A 26,993-nucleotide genomic window follows, 5' to 3' on the forward strand; every position below is an offset into this window, starting at 1 on the left:
AATGGTTTGGAGAAAAGAAAGACTAGAGAGAGGAACAGCAGTTAGGAGGCTATTAAAATAGTTCAAATGAGAGAAGATGAGTGATTCATCGAGGATGATGACAATGAGAATGGAGAATAAAGGACAGACAGATATTTTAGATATAGAATAAACAGGACTTGGAACTGATTAGATGTGGGAGAGTAGCTTCAAGGATAGCAGTACCATAAAGAGAAAAAAGAAAAGTTTAAAGGAGGAGAGTTCTGCCTTATGAGGCTTCTTTTCATCCATTCTCTGATCCAGCTAAACTGGGCTCCATCCCAATACCTGGTCTCATACTGTTTTAACCTGTCTTATGCCTTTGTTTTAAGGAGACGATAGATCCAGTTTGAATTTGAAATTGAAATACATATAAGACATCATAGTGGAGACAGTTGGAAATGCAAGACTGAAACTCTTTATCAAGGTTGAGTAGGGCTAGTGATCCAGAATTGGTAGTCATCTACACAGGGGAAAATTAGAAAGCAAGGAACTGGACTGGGATCACCAAGGGGGAGAAAAAAGAAAGAATAGTAAAGAGTGAAAAGAATTCAAAAATTTGTTCTCCATCTTCAAAGCCCTAAACTAACCTCACAGGAATTACCTATCCTATAGATAAATTCTTGGATCTTCTAATATTCAGGGTTAATAGCAGGAAGAGAGGAATTTAACAACAACTTTAATACCAAACCTACATTAATGGAGACTGCAGCACTACTAGATTGGTCAGCACATAGATGTGAAAGAAGGAAAGGGGAGAGGAACAAAGATGGAGGAAAAATAAAGGCTGGAGAAAGAGAAAGCACTGAAGGAAAGAAGAAGGGAAAGAGACATGAATCATAAGAGACATGAAATTCAAACTAGGAACATAAAGGGAAAGTGAAATATATTCCCTGCCCTCAAGGTGCTTTCATTCTACTATTAGTAAAAACTATGGGGAAAAACATTGCCTAGCTGTAGATATATGATCCCACATTATAAAGCTATTATCTAGACGAGTGATTCCCAAAGTAGGCACCACCGCCCCCTGGTGGGTGCTGCAGGGATCCAGGGAGGCGGTGATGGCCACAGGTGCATTTATCTTTCCTATTAATTGCTATTAAAATAAAAAAAAATTTCCAGGGAGCTAAGTAATAATTTTTCTGGAAAGGGTACTCAAGATAAGCAGCTTGCAACAAGGATTAACATATCAAATGAAGAGAAGACAGGTCCCCCAGTTACATATTTGTTTGTTTACACTTAATTGGGGTAATTTAACAAAGGAGGCTCTGGCATGGCAGTTACTGGGAAGTGTAGTATAATATTCTACATATAATTACATCATTGAGGTCTTTGCACAGTGGTCAATAAATATTAAACAGTAAATACTGAGCAACTCTTCCACCTTTTTTTTTTTTTTTTTTTATGAGTAAGAGTCTAGGTGCTAAGGAAACGTGCCACTGAAGTTGCCCCAGAACACTTATGCCAAGGAAAGACATTGTGACCATAGCTCTGTGATGCAGACAACTCAGGCTTCCAGTCTTGTTAAAATGAAGATTATCTAGTATTTTTTAATTCTCAAAGATGCCCAAGACCATGAGCATCAAACTGAGACTTTTTCTTTCATATTGCTTAGAGGGGAGTGGGATGGGGAGGATGGAAAGATCACTGAAAAAGACAATTTTGAAAAAAAAATCACATAGTTGTTCTAAGAATTTTGTTTCAGAAACCAGTACTTTCAAAAAGTCAACAGAAAGTCAACAAAATCAACAACAGCTGGGTGGCTCAGTGGATTGAGAGTCAGACTTAGAAATGGGAGGTCCTGGGTTCAAATCTGGCCTCAAATACTTCCTAGCTGTGTGATCCTGGGCCAGTCACTTAACCCCCATTGCCTAGCCCTTACTACAATTCTGCCTTGGAATCAATACATAATATTGATTCTAAGACAGAAAGAAAGCAAAGATTAAAAAAAAATACAGCAAAGAAATCAAAGATAAGGGAAAAAGGTCCTGCCTGTACTAAATTATTTTAGCAGCTCTTTTCGTAATGGCAAAGGATTGGAAACGGAGGGGTTATCAATGGACTTGGGGAATAGATGAACAAGTTGTGGTATATGGTTGTAACAGAATACTATTGTGCCATAAGGAATGATGAACAAAATGAGTTCAGGAAAAAACTGGAAAGATTTATATGAACCTGATGCAAAGTGAAGTGAGCAGAACCAGTACACAGTAATAGGAATGTTATACAATGATCAGTTTGAGGAACCAAACCATCATCAGCAAAGCAAGTTTCCAAGATAACCAGAAGGGACTCATGAAAGCCTGTGGAGAGCCAAAGAAGGAACTGTTGGAGTCTTGGTGCAGGTCAAAGTAGGCCATCTTCCACTTTATCTCCTTTGTGAGATTTTTATTGTGTGTGATGCATGTCTTCTGTCAAACATGAGCCATATAGAAATATGTATTACATGAAAGAATGAATATAGCATATCAGACTACTGCCTTGGGGAGAATGAGGAGGATAAGGAGGGAGAAAATCTGAATTCTAAAATGTCAGAAAAATTTATCAAAAATTATTTCCATGTATAACTGAAAAGATAAAATGACATTTAAAAATATAATGAAGGGGGCAGCAAGATAGTACTTGATACATCACCTGGAGTCAGGAGGACCTAAGTTCAAATCTGGCCTCAGACACTACCTAGCAATGTGACCCTGGGCAAGTCATTTAGTCCCTGAATACCTAGCCTTTAACTCTCTTTTGTTTTAGAATTGATGCTAAAACAGGGAGGGTTTATTTCATTTCATTCATTCACTGACTCATTTATTTATTTATCTGTTCAGGTATTCATTTACTCATTCATTCATTCATCTATTTATTCATTCATTTATTCATTTATTTGTTTGTTTATGTGTCCACTCATTCATTCATTTATTTGTGTGGTTGTTCATTTATTTATTTATGTTTGTTTGGTTGCTTATTCATTCATTTATTTATTTATTTATTTATTTATTTATTTGTAAATTTATTTATTTGTTTGTTTGTTTATTGGGCCCTTACCCAAGGGTAGGCAATGGGGGTCAAGTGACTTGCCCAGGGTCACACAGCTAGGAAGTATCTGACGCCAGATTTGAACCTAGGACCTTCCATCTATAGGCCTGGCTCTCAATACACTGAGCCATCCAGCTGTCCCCCCCAGGGGAGAGTTTAACAAAAAATATAGGTATCCCTTCTGTATCTTGATTCTCTCCATCATGGTTTTGCTATATCAAAGGCTGGCGTAAGAAATTAAATGAGCATTTTTCAAGAGTTTTGCAGAAGCTGCAGATGACATGTGAAGGCTAGTAGATGACATAGAAAAAATTTAGAAATTCAGAACTGCATAAAATATAGGTATAGTATTATGTAATATCAACACATTTTATCTTTTAACACCATAAATACACACAGTAAAGATCCCATAAAAGGAACAAAGAAAAAAATTCAGACTTCTGTGATACAAAGAGAGGGCCCAAAAATTTTACCTAGATTTTCCAGATCTTGGGGGTGCTGTACACCTAACTCCTGCAATGTTAAAAGGATATCTGTATAACAAACAGCACAACAAATATTAAGTATCTACTTTGTGCCTAGTTCTATGTTAAATGCTTAGGGTAAAAGAAAATTTAGATATTATATGTCTGGTATATTTGTCTTTATACCCCTGGCATCTACCACAGTGCCCAGAACATAGCAAGCACTTAATATGTGTCTATTGAATTGAAAGCCCCATGTTCCCATGTCTTTGGAGGTCTAGTCCTATGCTGAGAATGGCTCGTTGGACATGTTGAACTGGCTATCGCAGAGACACTTCAAACTCAATATATCTAAAACAGAACCTATCTTTTCTCCCCAAACCATCCTATTCTTCCATATTCCTATGTTCACAATCTTGGGGTCATCTTCATCTCCTCATTCTCACTCTCTCTACATACCCCATTCAGTTGCCAAGTCTTATTATCACCTCAATGGCATCTCCTACTGGTCTCCCACCCCCCTACTGTCCAAGCCACCACCCCAGTTAGCTCATCATCTCCCATCTTGATTAATGCATCAGCCTCCTGATTGGCTCCCCTTCTCCTCCCACATGCCAGGAAAGGTCTCCCTTCCCATCTCAGTTTCTTGGAATCCTTGCTTCCTCCAAGACTGCACAGGTATTCCCTCCTGTCACAGGTCTTTCCACTAGACTCCAAGTGCCCTTTCCACTTGTATATATACTTTCCATGTATCTCTATATGCTCTGTCCTGTATGTGTTATTCTCCATGAGAATGTAAGCTCCTTGGTGTTTACATAAGCAACCACAGAGAATTTACATGTTTGTTTTTTTTTAACAAATTGTAACCAATGTGGAGTTTATGGATTTGTACATCATTTTTATGCAATTGTTTAGTTGAATGTTTTTGGTGGTGGTTATTAAGTGGGTGAATTAAAACATTGTATTGACATGTGTAAAGGTGGGTCCAGTTGGCAATGGCTAAGCAATGGAGTCACAGCAGAGATAAGCTGCAAGGACTAGCAGGGGGGAGGTGAGTGAGTGAATGGAATTCTTTCTCCTCCCCCTCCTTGGCAGTTGTTACCCCTGTAAACAGTTAGAACAGAATCCCTTTTTGACCAAGAGGAGGCTATTTGGACTTGGCTATCCCAGGGCTAAATTGACCGACAGGGAATAATCCTACAGAAATTAGCAACTTCCACTGTTGGAAGATTATTCCTAAAGTCCCAGATAGATTAAGTGCTCAGGATGACTTCAAACAACAGTCTTGCACTCTGGATTGCAGCTATGCTCAGAGTTTGCCTGGATGAAGATTTGGCTATGGTAATGTATGAATTGGGTTGGTAAATCCTGAAAATATAACTCTTCACATCCCACAAACTTAACAAAGGAAGGGAATTCAGAGAAACAGGGAAGGAAGGAGAATTTTAGGTTGGAGGGTGAGGTAAAACTATCTTCAGGATGTTCAGGATCTTCAGGATATTGACAGAAATAGCAGTCCCTCAGAGGGGAATGCCTTGAATAAACTTATTCCCCTAACTCCCTCACAAATTAAACTCTTTCTTAAATCTAATATTATCAAGTTTAAGATGGTGAAGGTAATCTTGATTGTAGATCTATATTGTTAGAGACTAACTGGGATACTGCATACAAGGTATTTTCACAGTGCTCACACTTTAGTTTAGTTTAGTTTAGTTTAGTCTGTATGGAGTAATCAGCAAAGAAACACCTTGTTCCTTGAGGTTAGAGATCAGTTAGCTGAGAAGAAGCAATTCCTACCCCTTTCCTAGACACCTAGCTCCCCAAAGAGTGAGATTGTCAAGCTGGGTGTCTACCCACATTCTTAACTGCTCCAACTGCTCTCCTCACCTGTAGTTCTGGGAGGTACTATGGAATTCTGTGAGGCAGATCATGCATGTTACACATGTAAAAAAAGAAAACATTAGAAAAAGGAAAAAAAAGAATGTAAGTTCCTTGAAGGCAAGGATTGTTTTAAGTTTGTCTTTGTAGTCCTAGTACTGAGCACAGACGGTGCCTGACCCACGGCAGGAGTGCCTGCTGATTGAATGGGATGCTCCCAGAGATCACAACCCTAGCCAGGATCTTTTTTGCTTATAAAAGTGGTTTCCTAGATTGAGCTGCTTGGTTTTCAATGTATCTCTCTAAAGGTATTACTGGAGACTTCTCTAGATGAGCATTTTTCAAAGACATGTGGTGACATCTAAAGAGAAAGGTCCCTGCTAGCTGTCCAGTGCCCTGTGATGTCAGAAATATTAGGGATATTGTTGCTGGGGAGTTAGCACTGGAGAGTAAACAAAAGAGGAGTAAACAGGCTGAAAAGGTGAGGGGTAAGCTACCCTAGAGACAGAGAGGAAGAAGCAGAGACAGAGGCAGAGGCAGAGACACAGAGAGATGAAGAGACAGAGAGACACACAGAGACAAAAAGCCAAAGAAACATAAAGGCAAGAGAGAGGGAGGAGAGACCGAGAAAAAGAGACACATAGACAAAGAGTCAGAGAAACATGAAGACAAAGAGAAAGAAAGGGAAGGAGGGGGACAGAGACAGTTAGAGAAACATAAAGACAAAGAGAAAGAGGGAGAGAGAGAGCTAGACATACATAGAGTTAAAGAGACAGTCATAGAAACAAAGACGAAGAGAAAGAAAGAGAGGGGGAAAGAAGAAGAGAGAAAGAGGGGAGAGACAGCGATAAAGAGATACAGAGGAAAAGAGACAGAGAAAGAAAGGGAGGGAGGGAGAGAGAGATAGAGACAAAGAATCACAGAAACATAACAACAAAGAGAGACATACAGAGATAAAGAGACAGACACAGACAGAATCAAAGAAACATAAGGACAAAGGGGGAGGGGAAAGGGGGGAAAAGGGGAGGAAGAGACAGAGGCAGAAACATATTCATAAATTAGAGAGAGAGACAGAGGCAGAGAAACACACACACACACACACACACACACACACACACACACACACACAGAAACAGGAGAGACAGAGAAAGCAAAACGACAAGCACACAGGTGACATTTTTACCTAAGCATTTGGACTGAGTTATTTTTAGAGTTAAGTTAAAATCATGTTTTCCCTCAGTCATATCATTTCATTTGTTTTTCAGATTGATGACTATCCAGATTTTTTGAATGGACCCGAAAGAGAAATTAACCAACACATTCGCATAGTCTATTCTTTATCCACTTTGAAAAATTCCTGGGGAAGCATAAAAGGGGCCAGGAAATTACTATTTCCATTTCCTCACTCAAAAGTAAACAAAAAAGGTACGGAATATATTATTATGTAGACATAATGTAAAAACAGATGGTGCCTGTTGATGAAGAAGCAAACACACTTTGTGTTTCCAGTGCTAGTAATGGCAGCCATGCTCCTACTCAGTTCTCCTTGACCACTTGATGGGCTTGTATTTTGATGTGCTATTGTGGAATAGTGAAAAGAATGCTGGTCCTGGAGCCACAAAGGCACAGGTTCAAATTCTGGCTCAGACACATTCCAGTTATATAAATATAGGCCAGCCGTTTTGGTCCTCTAAATCTCGATTTTCTTCATCTATAAAATGGAGGACATAATATTTGTACTACTTACCTCATTGGGTTGATATGAGGAAAACCTTTTTTGAAAGCCTTAAAGTCTATATTAATTGAGGTTTTAAAAAATCATTTTTTAATCACATAGCCAGTCAGGTTAGCAGTACAGATTACAGCCATTAACAGAGTCATTCTCTGTGTGACTAACTTATCCTTTATCTGTATTGTTGCTAGCAACATCATTCCATTTAGAGTTACCTGTATAATATGGGAGAAGACATTTAAATTAAGATTTAATGACCAAAGTTGTTCTGTAACTCAACAAATACTCTTCTTGTTGTTTGTTTTTTAAACCCTCACCTTCCATCCTAGAATAAATACTGTGTATTGGTTCCAAGGCAGAAGAATGGTAAGGGTAGGCAATGGGGGTCAAGTGACTTGCCCAGGGTCACACAGCTAGGTAGTGTCTGAGGTCAGATTTGAACCCAGGACCCCCCATCTCTAAGCCTGACTCTCTCTCCATTGTGCCATCTGGCTGTCCCAATAAACAAGAGTTTTTAAGTATTCTCAGTCAGAGTTATAATAATGAGTGTTCCTGGCAAAATACAGTTCTGAAAATTTTTACTTCCTTGATCAAATCTTGTCAGGCTGTAGGTATCAGTAGCAACAGGCACAGGTTTAAAAGAACACTGAAGCCAATTGATAGCCAGACTATTTAACACTAACACTGACATCATTTGGTCTTAGATCTATCAGTATTTCCATGAAAAAGATGGCAATTTCCAGGGAACTGTCTACTTTGTGAGTAGATGAGGCTCAGTGGAAAGAGTGGTGGGATTTGGAGTTATTGGATCTGGGTCCATATCTTTGTTCTTTCATTTATTAGCCCTGGGATCCCAGACAAGTCACTCTCTTTCTGTCTCTGGGCCTCAGTGTCCTCATCTGTAAAATGAGAGTTTTGGAGGCAGGAGACAGTGAGGTGGTGCAATGGATAGACCACTGGATTTGGAATCCTTCCTGAATTCAAATCTGATCTCAGACACTTACTAGCTAGGTGATCCTAGGCAAGTCACTTCACTCTTTTTGCCTTGGTTTCTTCATCTGGAAAATGAACTGGAGAAGGAAATGACAAACCATTTAATTATCTTTTCCATGAAAACCCCAAATGGGGTCATGAAGAGTCAGAGAGGACTAAAACAACTGGAAAACAAAATTATCTCTACATTGATGACTCTCAGGTCTATCTACCAGTCTTTTGTCTCTCTTCTGCTGTCTAGTCTCACAACACCAACTGCCTATAGGACAGTTCCAGATGAATATCCCACAGGCATATCAAATTCAACAGGTCCCCCAAAGTGAGAGTGTTGGCAATGATAGGACAAAACTAAGCATTCGTGTGGCACCTTTCACGAAAGCTAATGGAATAAACTCCTAGAAAGCATTTTGTGAACTCAGAAAGTGCTATGTAAATGTCAGCTGCCACTCACTGCCCGTACCTCTCCTGGAGTTTCTTAAGATATTCATTACACTATTGCATACCCATTCTCTGACCCATAGATCTTATTCCTAGGCAATAGGAGGACCCTATATACACCAAAATATTTATAGCTGCATTTTTTTGTGATAGCAAAGAATTAGAAACCAAATAGATACCTACCAATTGTGAAAAAGCATAACAAATTATGTTACATGAAAACAATGAAATCTTACTGTGCTATAAGAAATGATAATTACAGAGAAGCATGGGAAGATGTGAATTGATGCAAAATGGAGTAAACAGAACCAGGGAAACAATATATACAATGCCAACAAAAATATAAATGAAAAGACAATTATAAAAAGTAAGGAAACTCAATGCTTTGAAATCATAATCTCAGGGCAGGTAGGTGATACAGTAGAGAGCATGAGGCCTAGAGTCAAGAGGACCTGGGTTCAAATTTGACTTCAGACACTTCAGCTGTATAATTCTGAGCAAGTCACTGAACCCTGATTGCCTAGCCCTTGCCCTTCTGTCTTAGAGTTGTTACTAAGACAGAAAGTGAGTTAAAAAATAAAAGAAAATTGTAATCACTTGGCTTCATCCCAAAGAAGAAATTTGAAAATACATGTATTTCCCTTCTTTGCAGAGATGGGTACTATGGATGTCAAACTGCCTATAATGTTGAACTTGGTTAATATGTTGGTTAGTTTTGCTGAGCTTATTTTTTGAGACAACCTAGTAGATAGGAAGTTGGGCTTGAAACCAGGAAGACCTGATATAGGATACCCAACTGTGTGACGTGGTACATCATTTAACCTTTCAGTGTTCTTGAAATCTCTCTAATACCACAAGTTGCAGAAAAGGTATTAGCACAAGGAGTTTTTTCCACCTGGGATCTTTCTAAACCAATGAAAGCATAGATCCTGTAGTTATCCCTATTCCATATTGTAAGAAGCAGGTCCCAAGGATTGGGAGTGATCTATTGGAAAACATTGGTGCTGAGAACAAAATGTATTAACAATAATTAAACAAACAAAAAATAAACCAGAAATGCCTATCACCACAGTTAGTAGCATTCTTCACAACGGTGGGGAAAGGTGAGAAGATCTGAATCTAGAATAGAAGGTCTGGCTCTAGAATATTCTTTCCCTCTATCTAGTGGACCAATTGCCCATTATTCACAACCCATTAGACCTTAATGTCTAAAACATATTGGGAGAGAATTGCTCTGGATATTAATTGAATAGCAAAAATGTATGGGAACTTTGCCCAGTGTTTATGGACTTTCAAAACAGGGTGCAGTCCCACAGAGGAATACTGTCATGGTGACTGTTGTAGCCACTATTGTAATTAGGCATTTTATTAAGTCCCTTCTTGCTTACCAGATCCCATGTCACACTAATGAGGCTATCTAATGCTTGTTTATTGCCTTAAATGCATATTTATCCTTGTGTGCAAGCATAATTATTCTTAGGTTTCTCTTTCTGAGAGAGAGGGGTGGGGGAGAGAAAGAGGAAGAAGGAGAGAAAGGATGTGTTGATGGAACCTTCCATTAAGGAAAGAACTGCTAAATTACATTGATCAGTGCTTTGTATAAACCTAAATTCATGGAAAAAATAATGACGTGGATAGAAGCAATGAAATGACCAAGACCATCTCTCCTCCAGCGCTGCTTTTTTTTTTAAATCTAATCATTAATGGAATTATATGATTTAGAACCAGCCTTATTGTAGAATATTTCTCCCAATTTACCACTCAGATTAGTTCTGCAAAAAAAAGTCTTCAAGAACCCAAAGTTCAACTGTTACCAGTAGTCATAACGATTATTAGATCTGCCTTTCCATTCTTTTTTTTTTTTTAAACCCTTACCTTCCGTCTTGGAGTTAATACTGTGTATTGGCTCCAAGGCAGAAGAGTGGTAAGGGTAGGCAATGGGGGTCAAGTGACTTGCCTAGGATCACACAGTTGGGAAGTGCCTGAGGCTAGAATTTTTTTTTTCCTTTCCATTCTTGAAACAAAACATATTGTCTTCCACAGTTTCTTTCCTTTGGTACTCACGTTCATTTCCTTACCTTCCACTATCACCTTTCTGCAGAATCTATATACAAATTGTCACATGGCTTCAAATCTTCCTATAAATCCAGCAGCCTCCAGCACATTTTCATCATTAGGTCCCTTTGGCATAATATGTCCAAAACTGAATTAATTTTCTTTCCCCTTAAATATGCTCCTCCTTCTGCCTTTGGCTGATACCATCATCTACCCATTCTTTCATATTGGAAACTTTGGTGTTATTATTCTGGAGGATTCCAACTTTCACACATAACCTCTTCCTTCCCAACTTTCTCCATTTTCATTGCTTCTCTCTTGCTAAAGCCTTTATAACCCTGGACTGTTTCACTAGTTTATTACAGCTTTTCCAGCCTCCACACTCCCTATTCTTCCCCATTCTACTGACCGAAAGGTCTTTTTTTCCCTCCGTATTTTAATGTTTTAATTACTAACTCTTCAGGAGTGTATGATGGTAATTATATTATTGCTTCCTATTTGAATTTTTGGGCAACACACAGGTTTTTAGTCTTTTATGGCTTTAGCATATATTTTTTCTGAAACCAAGGAACTACCCAGGGTTTGCTATGCCATCCTAAAGCACAAAGACCTTCAGTTCTGACCACATTTCTGGCTTGTGTACAGGCTTCACCCTACATGTAGTATGTTCTAACCAAAGCAGACTCTGGGTCCCTACTGTTTCCCTTCATTATACCAAAGTAATAAAAAATTCTGAGCACTGGATTTTTTTTCTGCCGCTAACATGAGATTTCTATGTCCTGAATGCTTTAAGAGACTCCCATCTATATCTAGTCTCTTTTTTATTTACTCAGGTTCCCTATTGGTCCCTTACCTTATGATTAATTCATCACTGTTCCAGTTCTCCTGAATTATTGTAATAATATCTCCTTGGTCTCCTTGCCTCCCGTCTACACAAAAGCTCATCCCTGTCTGATCTATCCCAAACAATAATCATAATTATATTTAATAAATAATAATCAATAATCATGCAGCTCAAATCAAATTGAATCACTGTTCAAAATCCTTCAATGGCTCCCCACTAGCCATTGAATAAAAGTATAAATCGTTGGACTAGCTTTCAAGGCCATTCACAGTCCAGTACCAATCTACATTTCCAATCATTGTAGGCTGGATTCAAGTACAGTCTTATCCTATTGGACTATTTGCTGTCCTCTAAACATATCCTCTGCTTCCCTGCCTCCTTGACTTGCTTCCCACTGTTTAGTCTTCCTAAAAGACTCCTCATTCACCTCTATCTGTTAGCTTCCTACCTAGCCTTCAAGACTCATTCATACATATTCCCTTCTGTGAAGTCTTCCTTCATTCCCAAAGTAACTGGGGTTTCTCAGTGCTTTTTACTCTTCTTTACTAAATCACATAATAAGAAGGGACCATAGAAATTACCTTTTCCAACCTATATCTGAACCAGCTACTAAATTCTCTACAATATCTTTGACAAGTGGTTATATCGCCTCTACTGGAAAAACTCCAGGGGAGGAGAACTTAATTGCTTTCCAAGATATCTCTCTCTCTCTCTCTCTCTCTCTCTCTCTCTCTCTCTCTCTCTCTCTCTCTCTCTCGTATATGAAAACCTGTTTGCTTTTATTATTTTTTAAAATTTTAATTTATTTATCTATTTATTTTAAAAATATTTTTCAGAAAGGTCTTTCTTAAGCATGAATTGGCTCATGCCACTCCTCTGCCCCAGAATCTTCAGTGACTCCATATTGTATTCCAAATAAATTTCTCTTTCAAGTATTCAAGATCCTTTAGTAAATGCTTGTTGACATCTTGTTGACTTATTTAGCACATCCTTTCCAGGTGTGTTAATGGTAGCAGTGATTTGATTATAGTCAGAGGAGGTGAAATGCAGGCTCGAAAATGGCCAGAGGGAAGATTTGGTTACTATGATATCCAGGAAGAGTAGAGTCAAATGCTTTAGCTCCACCAAAGGAAAACAACAGGGAAAGACCTACAAATCCTGACCATTGCAGTGACCAAGCATAACTCCAGAAGACTGATGATAAAATATGCTTTTGCTCTCCCAGCAGAAAGGTGGTAGATTAGAGGCACTGAGTGAGATGAGTGAGATGTGTATACACATACACATTGCCACCATCAAACCCAAGAGAACCTTTCAGTTTGCAGATTGATGCCCCACTAGCTTCAAAGTTCATATCAATTACCAGTCCTGAACTGTAGTACCTGGTAGAGACCCTGCTAAAGTACAGTAGACAGTATGCTTATTAAGTAACACAACTGCCATTGTCCAAGTATGGGCCAGGCTAGATCGTTTTTGACCTCATGGATGAAAAGTGGGTATTTGTACACTGGTATGTGGGTGAAGGAATGGAGGAAGGAGAATTCTTGGAGATCTGGGAAGATTTAGCTGCTCTGGAGAAGAATTAGAAGCAAGTAAGCATAGACTCTATAAAGGGTGAAGCTGGAAGTGAGGAATACTAGAAGGCATCCCGCAACCAAGTTCATCTGGTCTATTCATCCTTTGTATCTTTCTCTTTTTCTACCACCTAAAATAAATTTTTTTTATTTACAAAAGGAAAAGATAGGAGAGTGGTTTGCCATATATGTTTATTTGTTATATGGGAGAACTTTAATCTGGAGGGCTTTGGAGAGAATTAGAATATACATGGGTGGGTAGTGATAATGATGCCAAAAAAGAAGAAACAAAAGAATGACAAAGAAATGTTAAACTAGATACCTTCTACAAGAGATCTTTTTTGTATTAAACCTCTACCTTCTGTCTTAGACACAATATCTAAATATTGGTTCCAAGGCAGAAGAGTAGTAAGGGTTAGACAATTGGGGTTAAGTGACTTGCCCAGGGTCACACAGCTAGGAGGTATCGAAGGTCAGTTTTAAAACCAGGACCTCCCATATTTAGATCTGACTCTCTATCCACTAAGCCACCTAGCTGCCCCCTTCTACAAGAAGACTTTCCTAGTCCTCCTTAATGTTAGTGCTTTCCCTCTGAGTTCATCCTGAATATCCTATTTGCACCTAGTTGCATATTGTCTCCTCCATTCCACTGTGAACTCCTTGAGGACAGGGCTCCAAGAAGCTGTAGCATGAACAGCAGCCACACCCTGCTGGGTAAAACTGGGCTAAACCAGATTGAAGGTAACTGACAGGTCTCCAATCTGTGAGTTAGAGGGAGGTCTCTCCTCAATCATGTGAAGGTTATCCCCAGCAGAATGGGTGGATGAGAACAATTTGTTCCAAGGCCATGGAGGTGGCTAAAGTGGGTACCATGGAGTGCTTGGAGTTTGGTTAGACATTGAAAGAAGAAGCCAAGGTCACCCATTGCATCCTGGACCATTATCAACCATCCTGATTTTTGACTTGCCATTGGACTTGGATGACTATGGAAGAGAGAGTGAGGTTGATGACTTTGGGCAACTCTGTCTCTTTTAAGTCCAGTTCACAAGCAAGTCAAGACATTTCCCCAATATGCCACTGGTTGTCTTAAAAAAAAACAAAAGATGAATGACAGTATGAGAGTGAATATATTATTTGTATATTGAATTGCTCCTGTTTATAGCTATTTAAGTTCATAGTAAAAAAACAAAACAAAACAAAATGCCCTTTGCCCTTCTTCAAGATTCTTCCCATTCTAATCTATCTTCCACATAGCCATTAAAATGACTCTAAAACAGAGGTCCACTGTGTCCTTATTCTCCTTCTCAGAACAGTCCAAAGGCTCCCTATTTTATCTAGACTTGAATAGAAATGATGTCTTTTAAGCCTTTCAGAATCCAGACACATCCTACCTTTCCAGGCTTATTACACTTGACTTTTCACACACCCCGCATGCAGTTCAGCTAATCTGGCTTTGTTTCTCACACAGCACTACCTCCCCTTTTTTTCTCCCTTTGCAATGGTTATCTCCCATCCTTGGAATTACACCACCCACCCACTTCCCTCTGCCTTATAGAATCTCTATCTTTCTTCAGAGTTTATCTAAAGCACCTCCTTTTACATGAAACTTTCCTTGATCTCTCCCAACTACTAATGACTTATATTCAAATAACTTGTTTTCTGCTGTATATAGCCATAGTGCCTTCCTTTGATAGATCATAATAGCTTCAAGGGCAGGGATTTTTTTCACTTTTATCTCCCCAAAGCCTAGTACAAAGTAGGTGCTTAATAAATTAGTTCATATTCCTTTGTGAAATTGTTTTTCAACTCATGTGGCAGTAAAGATGTGACAGTTATTTTAATATAAGTACTATATGAAGCAAGACCTGTTACTTGACATTATAGCTTTAGTTTCAACTCTCTTAGAAATCTTAAGGTTATAAGGGAAGATAGGAATATATTTGTTGGAGGCTCAACCAAAGGACTTTATTAATCATTAATTATTTATTTTCTTCTTAGTCAAGGAAAAGAATGATGACCCTTCCTGTCAGGCATCAGCAGGACCCAGTATAGAATCTGGAAGTCTAAATGATTCATTTCTCAGGTGAGGCTATTTATTACTCAGAGAATATATTTAATCTCATGACTAATTTAATACTTAAATTTCAATTGATCTAGGATGTTTTTGATCTGGGTGTGCCTTCTCTCCATCTGTACAAATCATAACTTTTCAGTCCTTTCTCACTCTGTGTTGATAGTTTCCCATAAGTCACCCATCAATGATCTAATAACCAACATGCTGGAAACTTATTTTAAGTCTTTCAATAATCAATGGGTGGCAATGAGTCTGTTTGTCTATTAATTTTTATTCTTTACTATGCAGCTCACATCTTTTTTTTTTCCTTTTTGTATCCTACTGGAAGGAAGGGAAGATGTGGTCCCCCACCTCACTTCAGTTGATGTCTATAGGAAGCCCAGAATGTAATTATAAAGTGTTCACGAAAATGCCTGGAATGCTGAATCTGATCCAAGATCCTTTTATTAAGTGTAAATATCTCTTATCTAAAAGAGGGAACAGAGAGACTGAGTGAATAAATTAGACATACCTTACGGGGGCTTTAAATCATTTGAGTTCAGACTTAGGATCAGACCACAGAAAATGCCTATGGAGGGAGGAGGGGAAGAGAATTTCTCTCAGATTAGAGATTTTGAGAAATTCTCTTCTCTTAAATTCTCTAATTTGAGAGGCATTCTTTTCCCTACCTTCTCCTGACGTTGGCCATATGTCTTTATTTTGAACCCTTACCTTCTGCCTTAGAATCAATATTATATATATTGGTTCCAAGACAGAAGAGCAGTAAGGGATAGGCAATGGGGGTTAAGGGACTTGCCCAGGGTCACACAGCTGGGAAGTGTCTGAAGTCAAATTTGAACCCAGGTCTTCCTCACTCCAGGTCTGACACTTTATCCACTGTGCTACCTAGCTATTGCCCTACTATTCTAATTCTGAGTTCTCCTCATTTTCCACCTTGAATACACTACTGGGGCTTCTTTGGCTTTTCCACCATGCTCCAGGAAAATTATTATTAGGAAAATCTCATTATCTTGCAAAGTCCCATCAGCCTTGAGACTTCGCTTGTGTCCCACTGATTGGAGGGTGGATCAGAGAACACTAAAACCTCCACTTAAGGAGGAAACCCAGGTTGGAACATCTCATTTCTCCCTTGGCACTACCTTGGAGCTTCTGTGACTTTTCGACTTTCCCCTCCAGTACCTTTCTTTGTGTTTGTTTTCTTCCATTAGATAATAAACTCCTTGCAGGCAGGGATATCGTCTTTCTGTTTATATATGTATCTCTCCATTTAGAAAAATGCTGGGCACACAGCATAATAAATGTTTGTTGGCTTAAAATTTTTTTAATTAATTTATTTGTTATATTAAAATTTCCTAGTAACTCCCTATCTCCCTTCTCCACACCAGCGAAGGCATTATTTGACATATATGTCATGTATATCTACAAAAAACTATATATAAAACTATATATAAAAACTATAATATATAATATAATGTAGTAGGTGCTAGAATATTCTATATATAACTATATATATGTAACTTTATATATGTAACTATATATAAAGATATATATAGATAATTATTTATAAAAATATATAATATAAGGATATAAAAATAAATATAAATGTATATAAATGTCTTGCTTATTTTTTTCTCTGGAGCTAGATAGACACATCATTCTTCAAACAATATTTCTGTTGCTATTATTTCTCTTGGTTCTGCTCAATTCACTCTTCATAATTTCATGTAGGTCTTTCCAGGTTTTTAAAAAATTAACCTGCTCAGGTTAGCTAAATGGCTCAGTGGAAAGAATGCTAGACCTAGAATTGGGAGGTCCTGGGTTCAAATCTATCTCAAGATACTTACTAGCTATGTGACCCTGGGCAAGTCACTTAATCCCAAATGCCTAGTCCTTATGACTCTTTTGTGCTGGAACTGATCCTTAGTATTGATTCTAAGACAGAAGGTAAAGATTTAAAAATCAAATCAAATTAACTTGCTCGTCATTTCTTAGAGTGCAGTAATATTCCATCACAATCATATGCCATAACATGTTTAGTTATTCCCCAGTTGATGGAAAACTCTTAACATAATTGGCTCCATCAACAACTAAAGTAACAAAAATCTTGTTTGTTGGCTATGGGTTGCTCCTCCTTTTCCCATGGACACCAAATATTTGTGAGAACACACACCCAGGGTTAGAGGAGCAATTTTTTTTTTTAAACCAGCTGTTCTTACTCCTGTCTTGGCTGGGTTGGGGAGAGACAGCCCTGTGCCTAGTGCAGGGAGATCCTACTCTTGATTTGTGGAGAAAATACTGACTATCTGTATAAGAGACTTCCCGAATTGGTTCCATATGTTTTCTGGAGAAATGGATAAATACATAAATAAGACAGCCAGCAGATCAGGAGAGAAACACACAGCGACTTGGATGGTTATGGTGACCTTCTGAACCATAGACTGTAAGGGACGCCAGCTCCCCCAAATGTCCCTCATTTCTAGCTTGTTGGTGTAGAGACTGCTGAGAGGACTCCCCTTGAGCGAGAGAATCCCTTCCTTCTGGTTGGAGCTGAGCTTATGTCTCACTCTCAATGGAAGGCTTCTGATTTCCATTCACTCTAGTAGCTTTTTGGCTCTTCCTTCAGAATCTCTTTGGACTCTGGTCACCTCCATGGAGATAAGTTAAAAACTGGAGAAGCATTCTTCTGAGAAAATTGAATTTTTCCTCTGTGAGCTGCAGAGTTGTCAACTGTGCATTAATATTAATTAATAGTAATAATGACCTATGCACCGGAAGGAATGAGTTGATTTCCAAATTTACTCTGTACTTTGTTCATTTGCTCTGTATTCAATACTTAGTAGAATATCTCCAATTCCTATTTGTTTTCTTCAGATTAATGAGTTTACTTGCCAGTTAGTACTCGTGATGATCTTTTTTGTTAACATTTGGTGAGGAGAAGGGCTAAGCTGGTGAGTAGAAATTCAGGGTTACCTTCTCCCTTAAAAACAATCAGTGAGGGGGCAGCTGGGTAGCTCAGTGGATTGAGAGCCAGGCCTAGAGATGGGAGGTCCTAGGTTCAAATCTGGCCACAGACACTTCCCAGCTGTGTGACCCTGGGCAAGTCACTTGACCCCCATTGCCTACCCTTATCACTTTTCTGCCTTGGAACCAATACACAGTATTGATTCCAAGATGGGAAGGTAAGGCTTTAAAAAAAAATAATCAGTGAAAGGTAGCTAGGCAGCAGAGTGGATAGAGTGCCATGCCAGGAGTCAGAAAGACCTGGGTTTAAATCTGGGCTCAGACACTTTCCAGCTGGGTGACTTTGGACAAGTCACTCAAACCCCATTGCCTAGCCCTTATTGCTCATCTGCCTTGGAACGAATACTGAGTATTGATTCTAAGATAGAAGGTAAGGGTTTAAAATTAAATAAAAAAAAAAGAAGTAAGCAAAAGAATTTAAGGGGATTGAGAGCCAGACCTAGAGGCAGGAGGTCCTGGGTTCAAATCTGACCTCAGTCATTTTCTAGCTGTGCTACCCTGGGCAAGTCACTTAACCCCTTTGCCTAGCCCTTACCACTCTTCTGCCTTGGAACAATACTTAGTATTGATTCTAAGGTGGAGGGTAAGGGTTTAAAACAAAAAGAACCAATTGTGTTTGCTGGCTAATTGTTAATGGGAAGCATAAACCACAGAGTTAATCCTAAAACCAGAGGTAGCAGCCCCACTCTGGAGATCCAACCTGTAAATACAGTTGGGGAAAGTATAGGGACAGGGTTATAGTAGACTTCTATAAATTGTCCCTCATCTATTGATCAGTAAGCACTTATTAAACATTTACAGTGTTCTAGAAAGGAAAGTGAAAAGAGCCCCTGGCTTCAGGAAATTCACTTTAAAAAAAACCCTTACTTTTTCTCTATGTAACAACTCTTAAGAAGGGCCAGGGCTCCGGTAAGATAGGCCAGGCCCTGGGAACCTCATGTGGGGGGAGGGAGACAAGCGGATAGAACTCGCCTTCCCCCTCCCTTGCCAGAGCTGGACCCCGGCTCTTGGTCTTAACTGAAGTAATGGTTGCCCAGTGGCTAATGACGCTGATCTGAGTAAACTTCTTCACAACTGGATTTGTTATCAGAAGAGTATATTCTCACAAGAAGTTGATGGCTCTTGTTGTTAGGATCTAATCCCCAATCAAGGATGGATAATATGTTCTAAGAGGCCTTCCCAGCTGGTCTCTCTCACAAGAAGTTGATGGCTCTTGTTGTTAGGATCTAATCCCCAATCAAGGATGGATAATATGTTCTAAGAGGCCTTCCCAGCTGGTCTCTCTCACAGGGTCCCAACTGCCACAGAAGCAGGAAAATGGAGGCTGGCTCTGGGTGATGTATATACAGGCCTGTGTTGTCTAGATCTGAGGATTCTCACAGCAACTGACTTTGTTTAAACGAGGGTTTAATAACTGGAAGGGAATAGGAATAAGGGAATATGAAAGGAAAGTGCGATTGGTTCTATCCTTCTAATAATCTTGGTTGATAGCAGGAGGATGACAGGATGGCCTCTCCCCTAATGGGGCACAAGGCCCACACAGAAATCTTATTTCCCTGTCTTCCTCTCAAGCTATTCTACTTCACTATATTAACTAAAAGTAAGTGCAAGATGATGTTGATTGAAGATCTGTTAATAAAGATGGATTTGTTGTTGAAAATTGCCAGCAGAATTACTTTGCAGCAGTATTAGATTGGGGTCAGTGTGAGATAATCTTATTTGATTGCCCATAAGGGTAAAGGAAATGATACCACCAAGTTCTTCTGGTCAGAGTTGTGCTAGGCCTAAGAAAGTAGTAGTAACCAATCACCCTCCTTTCCTCCAGCACCCTGTATCCAGAATGAGTCTCTCAGCTTGGGGTACTCCCTTATATATTCACATTCTAACTGCCCTTAACTGCCCCTCTCTTGGGGTTCCATGGAAGTGTACCCCACTTGGGATTCCTTAAGATATACTAGGAAAGCAGAGTTAAGTGACTTTCCCAGGGTCACACACGTAGGAAGTATCTGAGACCAGATTTGAACCCAGGTCCTCTAGACTCCAGGTCTGACACTCTATCCATTGTGCTGGCCCCAAGGAGCTCATGTTCGAATGGGGAAAAAACACGTACATAGTTACATATAAAATACTTACAGAATAAATGGAAGGTTGCTTTAGAGGGGGGAAAAATTAACAAGTGGGGGAAGGGAAAAGGTCTCCCTCCTCTAGAAAGATTTGCTTAAGTGATGCTTTGAACAGTATTTTAAAGAGAGTTAGCAATTCTAAGAGACAGAAGTGAGGAGGAAGAATACTCTATGGGGGATAGCCATTCCAATGTACAGAGATGTGAGATGCACCATTGTGTGGAAGAAACAACCAATAGGTCAGAGTGGCTGGACTTCAGACTGTATGGAGAGGATAATGAGTGAGAAGACTGGAGGTACAGGAAGGATTCAAACTGTAAAGAACTTTAAATGTCCTTCTCCCCTGAAATAAGTGACTTGGGGAATAAGGGAATACGTAGGGAGTTAAAAGGGGAAACATAGGTACAGCTGGGGTAAAATTAGGCCCTCAGCTGAATTGGGGAGGTACAAACTATCACACACTTAGCTGGGGAAATAACAAAATAGCAGAAACCCAACATAGTCAGGGAAAACAGTTTAACTTAACAGCGGGTTCTTGTAGTCTGGGAAGGAGAAGACAAGGAAGCTTTTATAAAAAGGTTTAATAAAGGACCAGGGACAGGAAGTAGAGGTAAGAGGAAATAACTGCCATAAAGACTATTGGCAAAACAGAGACAGGAGGGGTGGATATATCTACTATTATTAATCTTACAGCAGACAGCCTGAGGCAATGACTGGCTGGTCAAGGGGAAATGGGTATCTCATTAAGATGTCCTTTGGCTGTTGTTCAGATGAATCTGCTTGTCCCAGGAACACAGGTAAACAGCAAGATAAATCTGCTGGGGAAGTCGGGGAGATAGAGGTATCTGTATGTCCACCATACAAGATAAAACTCCTGTCTCAACCTGGAACTTCTTGATCTTGCTAGATGATCTTGTAGATACTTCCCAAGGCACAAAGATACCCCGACTCCACAGGCTCTCCAGTCAGTTGCTAAAATCCCACTCTCCAAAAGCCAACTGCCATTTTAGAGTCTCTGTGTAAGTCCCCTCTGCCAGCATTCCACGTTTAGAATGTTCAGCTCCTGCCAGCTTTACTTGGCAAAGTCTATTCCATACTAAGTTAAATCCTACATTTTCCTTACAACCCCCCCCCCCCCCAAGGAAGTTTATTTGAGTCAAGAGGTATTTGGAAATCATTGGAGTTTGCTAAATGAGAACTAGGGATGACATAGGGATGAAATGGGTTTTAGGGAAAATTTACTTGGGTAGCTAGCTGTATGGAAAATGGATTGGAATGGGAAGTGACTTAGTTCTGGGAGGCCAGTTTGAAGGCAGTTGCATCACCTTAGGCAAGAGGTAATGAGAGAGATATATTGTGTAGAAATGCTCTATGCCTATCATTCATTTCTCCATCAGTTTTGGAATCATTTGTCATTTGATACTTTAGAAATTCTAGCCATCCATGTCATGGAGGATGCCTTTTGTTGAGTTCAAATAGAAGAATGCCCAATGAGAGGGAAGTCCTCCAAATTCTCCTGTTTGCAGATATGGTTGTTTATTTTTTAAAATTATCTTTATTTTATCCCAATAACAAATTTACACATAAGTGTTCCAAAGTTACCTGATTCATGTTCTCTCCCTTCCCTCTTTCCTTCCCCCTCCCAGAGCTGACAAGCAATTCCATTGGATTATATGTGTATTATCACTCCAAACATATTTCTGTATTATTCATTTTTATAACCAAATAATCTTATAAAACTCAAATCCCAAAACAAATACTCAAACAAACAAGTGCTAAGTCATATGCTTTCATCTGCATTTCTACTCCAAAAGTTCTTTCTCTAGAGGGGGAGACCATTCTGTTTCGCAAGTCCTCAGAATTGTCCTGGATCATTGTATGCTGTTAGTAGCAAAGTCTATCATATTTGATCATCCCACAATATTGCTGTTACTATGTACAATGTTCTTCTGATTCTGCTTATTTCATTCTGTTTCAGTTCACATAGGTCTTTCCAGCTCTTTCTGAAATCATCCTGTTCAACCTTATAGCACAATAGTATTCCATCACCATCAGATATGTGGTTGTTCATTATGTCTGACTCTTTGTGACCTCATTTGGGGTTCTCCTGGCAAAGATACCATTTCATTTTCCAGATGAGAAAACTGAGGCAAACAAGGTTAAGTGACTTTCCAAGGGTAACACAGCATTAAGCATTTCCATTTGAACTCAGATCTCCTGACTCCAGACTCCATGCTCTGTGCACTGCACCATCTAGCTGCCCAGTCTGCAGATGACAATGTGTCTATTGCATCAAACTCCAGACAATAGGGAATGATGTTCCTAGTTTAATTATAACAAGTTCATAAAAATGATGAAATGATCTTGGAACATTAGGCTCAAGCAGACATTGCTGCTTTATGAGACAGGAGTAAACACCTTGAGCTTATATCCCTGAGGGATGGAGAATGAACCAGTGACCTGGGATAATGAGACTGAGAACTCGTACCTCTCATCCCTCAATGCTGCTTTTTCTCAGTAGACAGATTTCTCCATTTCTCTGTATTTTATTGATTAGGGAGCTTAGGAAGGCATTTCACCATCACACTTTCTTAGGACCACTATTGTGTGAACTACTTAGCCGCTCCTGACAGTTTCTCTATATAGACTCGAAATGAAGTCTGCGGCCAGTCGAACACTTTTCAAAAATGAGTTGACTTTTAATGGTACCAAGTGGAAGAAAAATACTATTGATGTTTAAATCTGAAGCCCAGAGTCATTCTTAGTTGTGTTTCTATCTATTTGTAACTTCTATCGATTTTCAGCGAGTGAAAATAAATGACAATTTATTGCTACGGAGCAGGGCAAATAGATGGATGAGCTTTGGGGAAAATGTCCTGGCTGAGAAGTAGATATGAAGCCAAACAACTTCTTGCTTGTATGAATGTGAATTGCGCTGCTGTTAACTGGCACATTCCAGGGGAAAGAGACCTGAGAAAAACCTCTAAAAAACTAATTACTATAATTTGTGTTTCTATTTGCTATTTCAGAACTTCTGGCATTCTTGCTGGGAAAATCATAGTCTTCATTCGTACAGTGTACCCCACATTTCTGTGTTTTATTTGAAGGTAGAATAACTTTTGTATGTCTCATCCCTCGCTAATAATGCTATAATATTCTTTAAAAGATATTAAAGGGGTAGCCAGGTAGCACAGTGGATAGAGTGCCAGGCCTGGAATCAAGAAAATTCATCTTTGTGAGTTCAAATCCAGCCTCAGACACTTACTAGCTGTGTTACTCTGGACGAGCCACCTTACTGTGGATGGGACCATAATCTGTCTTGGCTCCTTGGGCTATTAAGAGTAAGCCGGGGCATGTCCTGACCTCAGGTCACAAAGAGAGACTGCTAATATTGCTGAGTGGTCCCAGGATCTACTCAATAGTTCTCAGAAATTTGGGGTTGAGACTTTCCCTGCTACTACCATCAGCCCTGGAAGATAATTGGTGATTCCCCGCATCCAGGCACCCATCTTGCCTTTCAGGGTGTTTCCATTCGTCTAAGGAGCATATCAACTCTGGCCTATACCCATACGTACATGTGATAAGTGATGTCATATGGTCTTCTTTTGCATTTTTACTCCCATAATTCCTTCTCTCAATGTGGTTAGCTTTCTTTCCCATAAGTCATTCAGGAGTGTCCTGACTTGCTGCATTGCTACTAGTAGCAAAGCCCATTACATTGAATTGTTCCACAATGTTTTACTTTCTGTGTATGAGAAGTCATCTGTTTAGAGAGGACTTAAACTCAGGGGAACTGATAGGAGTCATATGCTTACAGATGCCTGAAGCCCAAGGGAGCTGACAAGATCTCCAAGAAAGCGTGTAGGGATTGAGGCAGGAGACTGATAATAAACCAGCAAAAGATACTGAGAAGCAATGACTAGTAGAGGAAATAAGAAAAATGATGTCGTAGAAGCCAAGGAAGGAACTGGAGGGGAGGGGAATGGCTAACAATGAATCAATAAGAACAAAGTAAGCCCTTGCTCTGAATGGAAGCAGTTTGGCACTCCTCTCTTAGAAATAGTAAGAAAACATTTAAAAATGAACAGTTTTCCTAATCTGAAGCAAACATTTATTTAGTGCTTACTATGTTTCAGGCAATGTGCTAAGCATTTGCCATTATTACCTTATTTGATCTTTACAACAATCTGTGAGGTTGGTGCCATCCCCATTTTACAGATAAAGAAACTGAGGCAAATAGCCTAAGGTCACACAGCTATTATGAGTTTAAGGCACATTCAAACTCTGGTCTTTTGACTCCAGGTCCAACACTTTATCCATTGTGCCATTCAAAAGAAATATCTTATGAATCTTTAACTCTCAGTTCCAAAACAAAGCCACTGAGTAAAATCTTTGGATAGCATTCTTATCGATGATAAGGTAGGTGGCACAGTGACTAGAGTGCTGGCCTGAAGTCAGGAAGATTTGTCTTCTTGAGTTCAAATCTTGATTAAGACACTTCCTAGCTCTGTGCCCCTGGGCAAGTCACTTAACCTTACTTGCCTCTGTTTCCTCATCCGGAAAATGAACTGGAGGAGGAAATGGCAATACCATTCCAGTATCTTTGCTGAGAAAACCCCACATGTGGTCACAAAGTAACTGAAATGACTGAAAAGTAACAGCCAGTTTCCAACTTCCCACCCCTACCCCTCTCTCTGATCCACCTAGGAAAGGACTCCTCCCTGAAGAGATTGGTGTGGTAACCCGCAAGGTCAAGGAGTCTTTGCTTGGTCCATCTAAGAGTAATGGTCATCTTCCATTAGATTAATGGTCACCCTGAGAGAAGGAAGAAGGTTTGGATCTTTTCAGTTAATGGAAGTCTCTCTTGAGTTTACTTGTGGCCAGTTGGGAAGGAGGATCCATAAAAGGAATATTCAAAGAGAGATTGAATGATTTTAGGAAAATTCTTCTCCAAAGGTGTACAGAAAGTTAAGTAATGATTGTTTGATCATTTGTTCTGTTTGATAAAGCAACTTTTAACTGAACTTTACATTGAGCTCTGTAATCATTTGCTCTCATGATGGCATTTTGTCTTTTGTTTGGAATATCATAAATTGTAATTCCAAAATTGCTTGTGTTGGAGATTTTCAAAGTCCAGGGTAATTCTGCCAGTTGTTGATCTTCCCTTAAAACAGAAATAGTTAGATAAGAATAGAATGAATTAATTTAAAACATCATGGCAGATTTACATCTGAAATGTACTACAGAATTTTCTTCTACATCTTTGCCTGGTGCAAAGAGCTGGAAATACAAAGAAATGTTGCTGTTTGGTCATTTTTAGTTTTGTCTGATTCTTTGTGATCTCATTTGGAGTTTTCTTGGCCAAGATATCGGAGTGGTTTACCATTTCTTTCTCCAGCTCATCTTACAGATGATGAAATAGAGACAGACAAGGTTAAGTGAGTTGCCCAGGGTCACATAGCTTGTAACTGTCTGAGGCTGGATTTGAACTCGGTAAGGTCAATATTCCTGATTCTACATACCGTTCCTCATCAGCACCTAGCTAGCCATACAAAGAAATGCAAAAACAACCTCAAGAAACTTACATTCTAATCAGAGAGGCCACACATATGAAAAAACTATGGAGTAGGAGGAAAGTAACCATAGAGGCAAAGATTCGAATGGCTTTTAGCATTTGAGTTGAGTCCGGAAAGAAGCGAGGGATGTGCAGAAGCAGGGATGAGGAGGGATAGCATTCAGGTGTAGAGTCAGCCAAAGCAAAGGAGAAGAAGCAGGAGATAAAATATTGTGTGTGAAGGACATCAAGGATGCTGGATCATGGAGCGTTGGAGGAAATTAAAATATGTCTAGAAAAGCAGGAAAGGGTCAAGCCCTCAAAGTCTTGAAATTCCAAACAAAGGACTATATTTGATCCTGGAGGTAATAGGGAGCCGCTGGACTTTACTGAATAAGAGGGATGCTATAGCCCAGGGGTCTGCAACCTTTTTGGCCATGAGAGCCATAAACGCCATTTTAAAAAATGTAATTTCGACTTCCGGTTAAGATGGTGGCAGTGTAAGGAGCAGCTGCTCGATCTCTCCTGACCGAAGCATACAGAACTCCTCAAGGGGAAATAAAAATGAGTCCAGAAGAACGAAGGAACAACAGGGTGCAGCATTGAAGGTATGCAGAATTGGGGCATTTCCACGCTATAAAGGGGTGAAACAGCTCTCACTAAAACACGAGAGGAAGAAGCCCCTCCCCCACCCCTCACATCACACCCCTCGCACAACGCCAATGCACAAGTGTGAAAAACAGACTGGGGCAACCAGATAATCACTGGCAGCCCCGGGGCTTGTACTTGTGTGCTGCAAGAGGAGGGACCCCAGGTGGCTGGGGGCAAGCAGGGACTTTTCCCCCCGAGCGTCCACGTGGGTGAAGGCACCGCCTCCGGGGGGACAAAGGCCCCTAAAATGCTGCCTTTCCCAAGCACCGAAGGCATCGCCTCAGGTGCGAATAAAGATCTCCAGCCCACTGACTTTCACTACCTTCTGCAGGGGTGAAGGCAGGGCCCTAAGAGCATCTGCACAGGCAAAGGCAGTGCCCTAGGCTTGAATAACTATCTCCAGCCCAGGCTTGGACCTCCAGTGAGGACCCCGTGCAGACCGGAGCACGGCAGTGGAAGCAGCCCCAAAGACTGCTGAAGGAACCTCGGGCAGAGGGGCAGACCGGGAACTACCAGGAGGCCTGACCCCGAGGACAAGGAGACC

General features: G+C 39.8%; 1 protein-coding gene across 1 annotated transcript in view; it reads left to right on the forward strand.

The window, feature by feature from the left end:
* Positions 1-4,778: 4,778 nt before the first annotated feature.
* Positions 4,779-26,993, forward strand: part of C5H12orf56 (chromosome 5 C12orf56 homolog) — a 97,220-nt gene continuing 75,005 nt past the window's right edge. The window contains exons 1-4 of the mRNA XM_044679212.1: positions 4,779-4,853; positions 5,758-5,829; positions 6,656-6,815; positions 15,025-15,109. Of these exons, the coding sequence (XP_044535147.1) occupies positions 4,779-4,853; positions 5,758-5,829; positions 6,656-6,815; positions 15,025-15,109 (392 nt within the window). The remainder of the gene's footprint in view (positions 4,854-5,757; positions 5,830-6,655; positions 6,816-15,024; positions 15,110-26,993) is intronic.

Source organism: Gracilinanus agilis, chromosome 5 (assembly GCF_016433145.1).
Source record: "Gracilinanus agilis isolate LMUSP501 chromosome 5, AgileGrace, whole genome shotgun sequence".
Lineage (NCBI taxonomy): Eukaryota > Metazoa > Chordata > Mammalia > Didelphimorphia > Didelphidae > Gracilinanus > Gracilinanus agilis.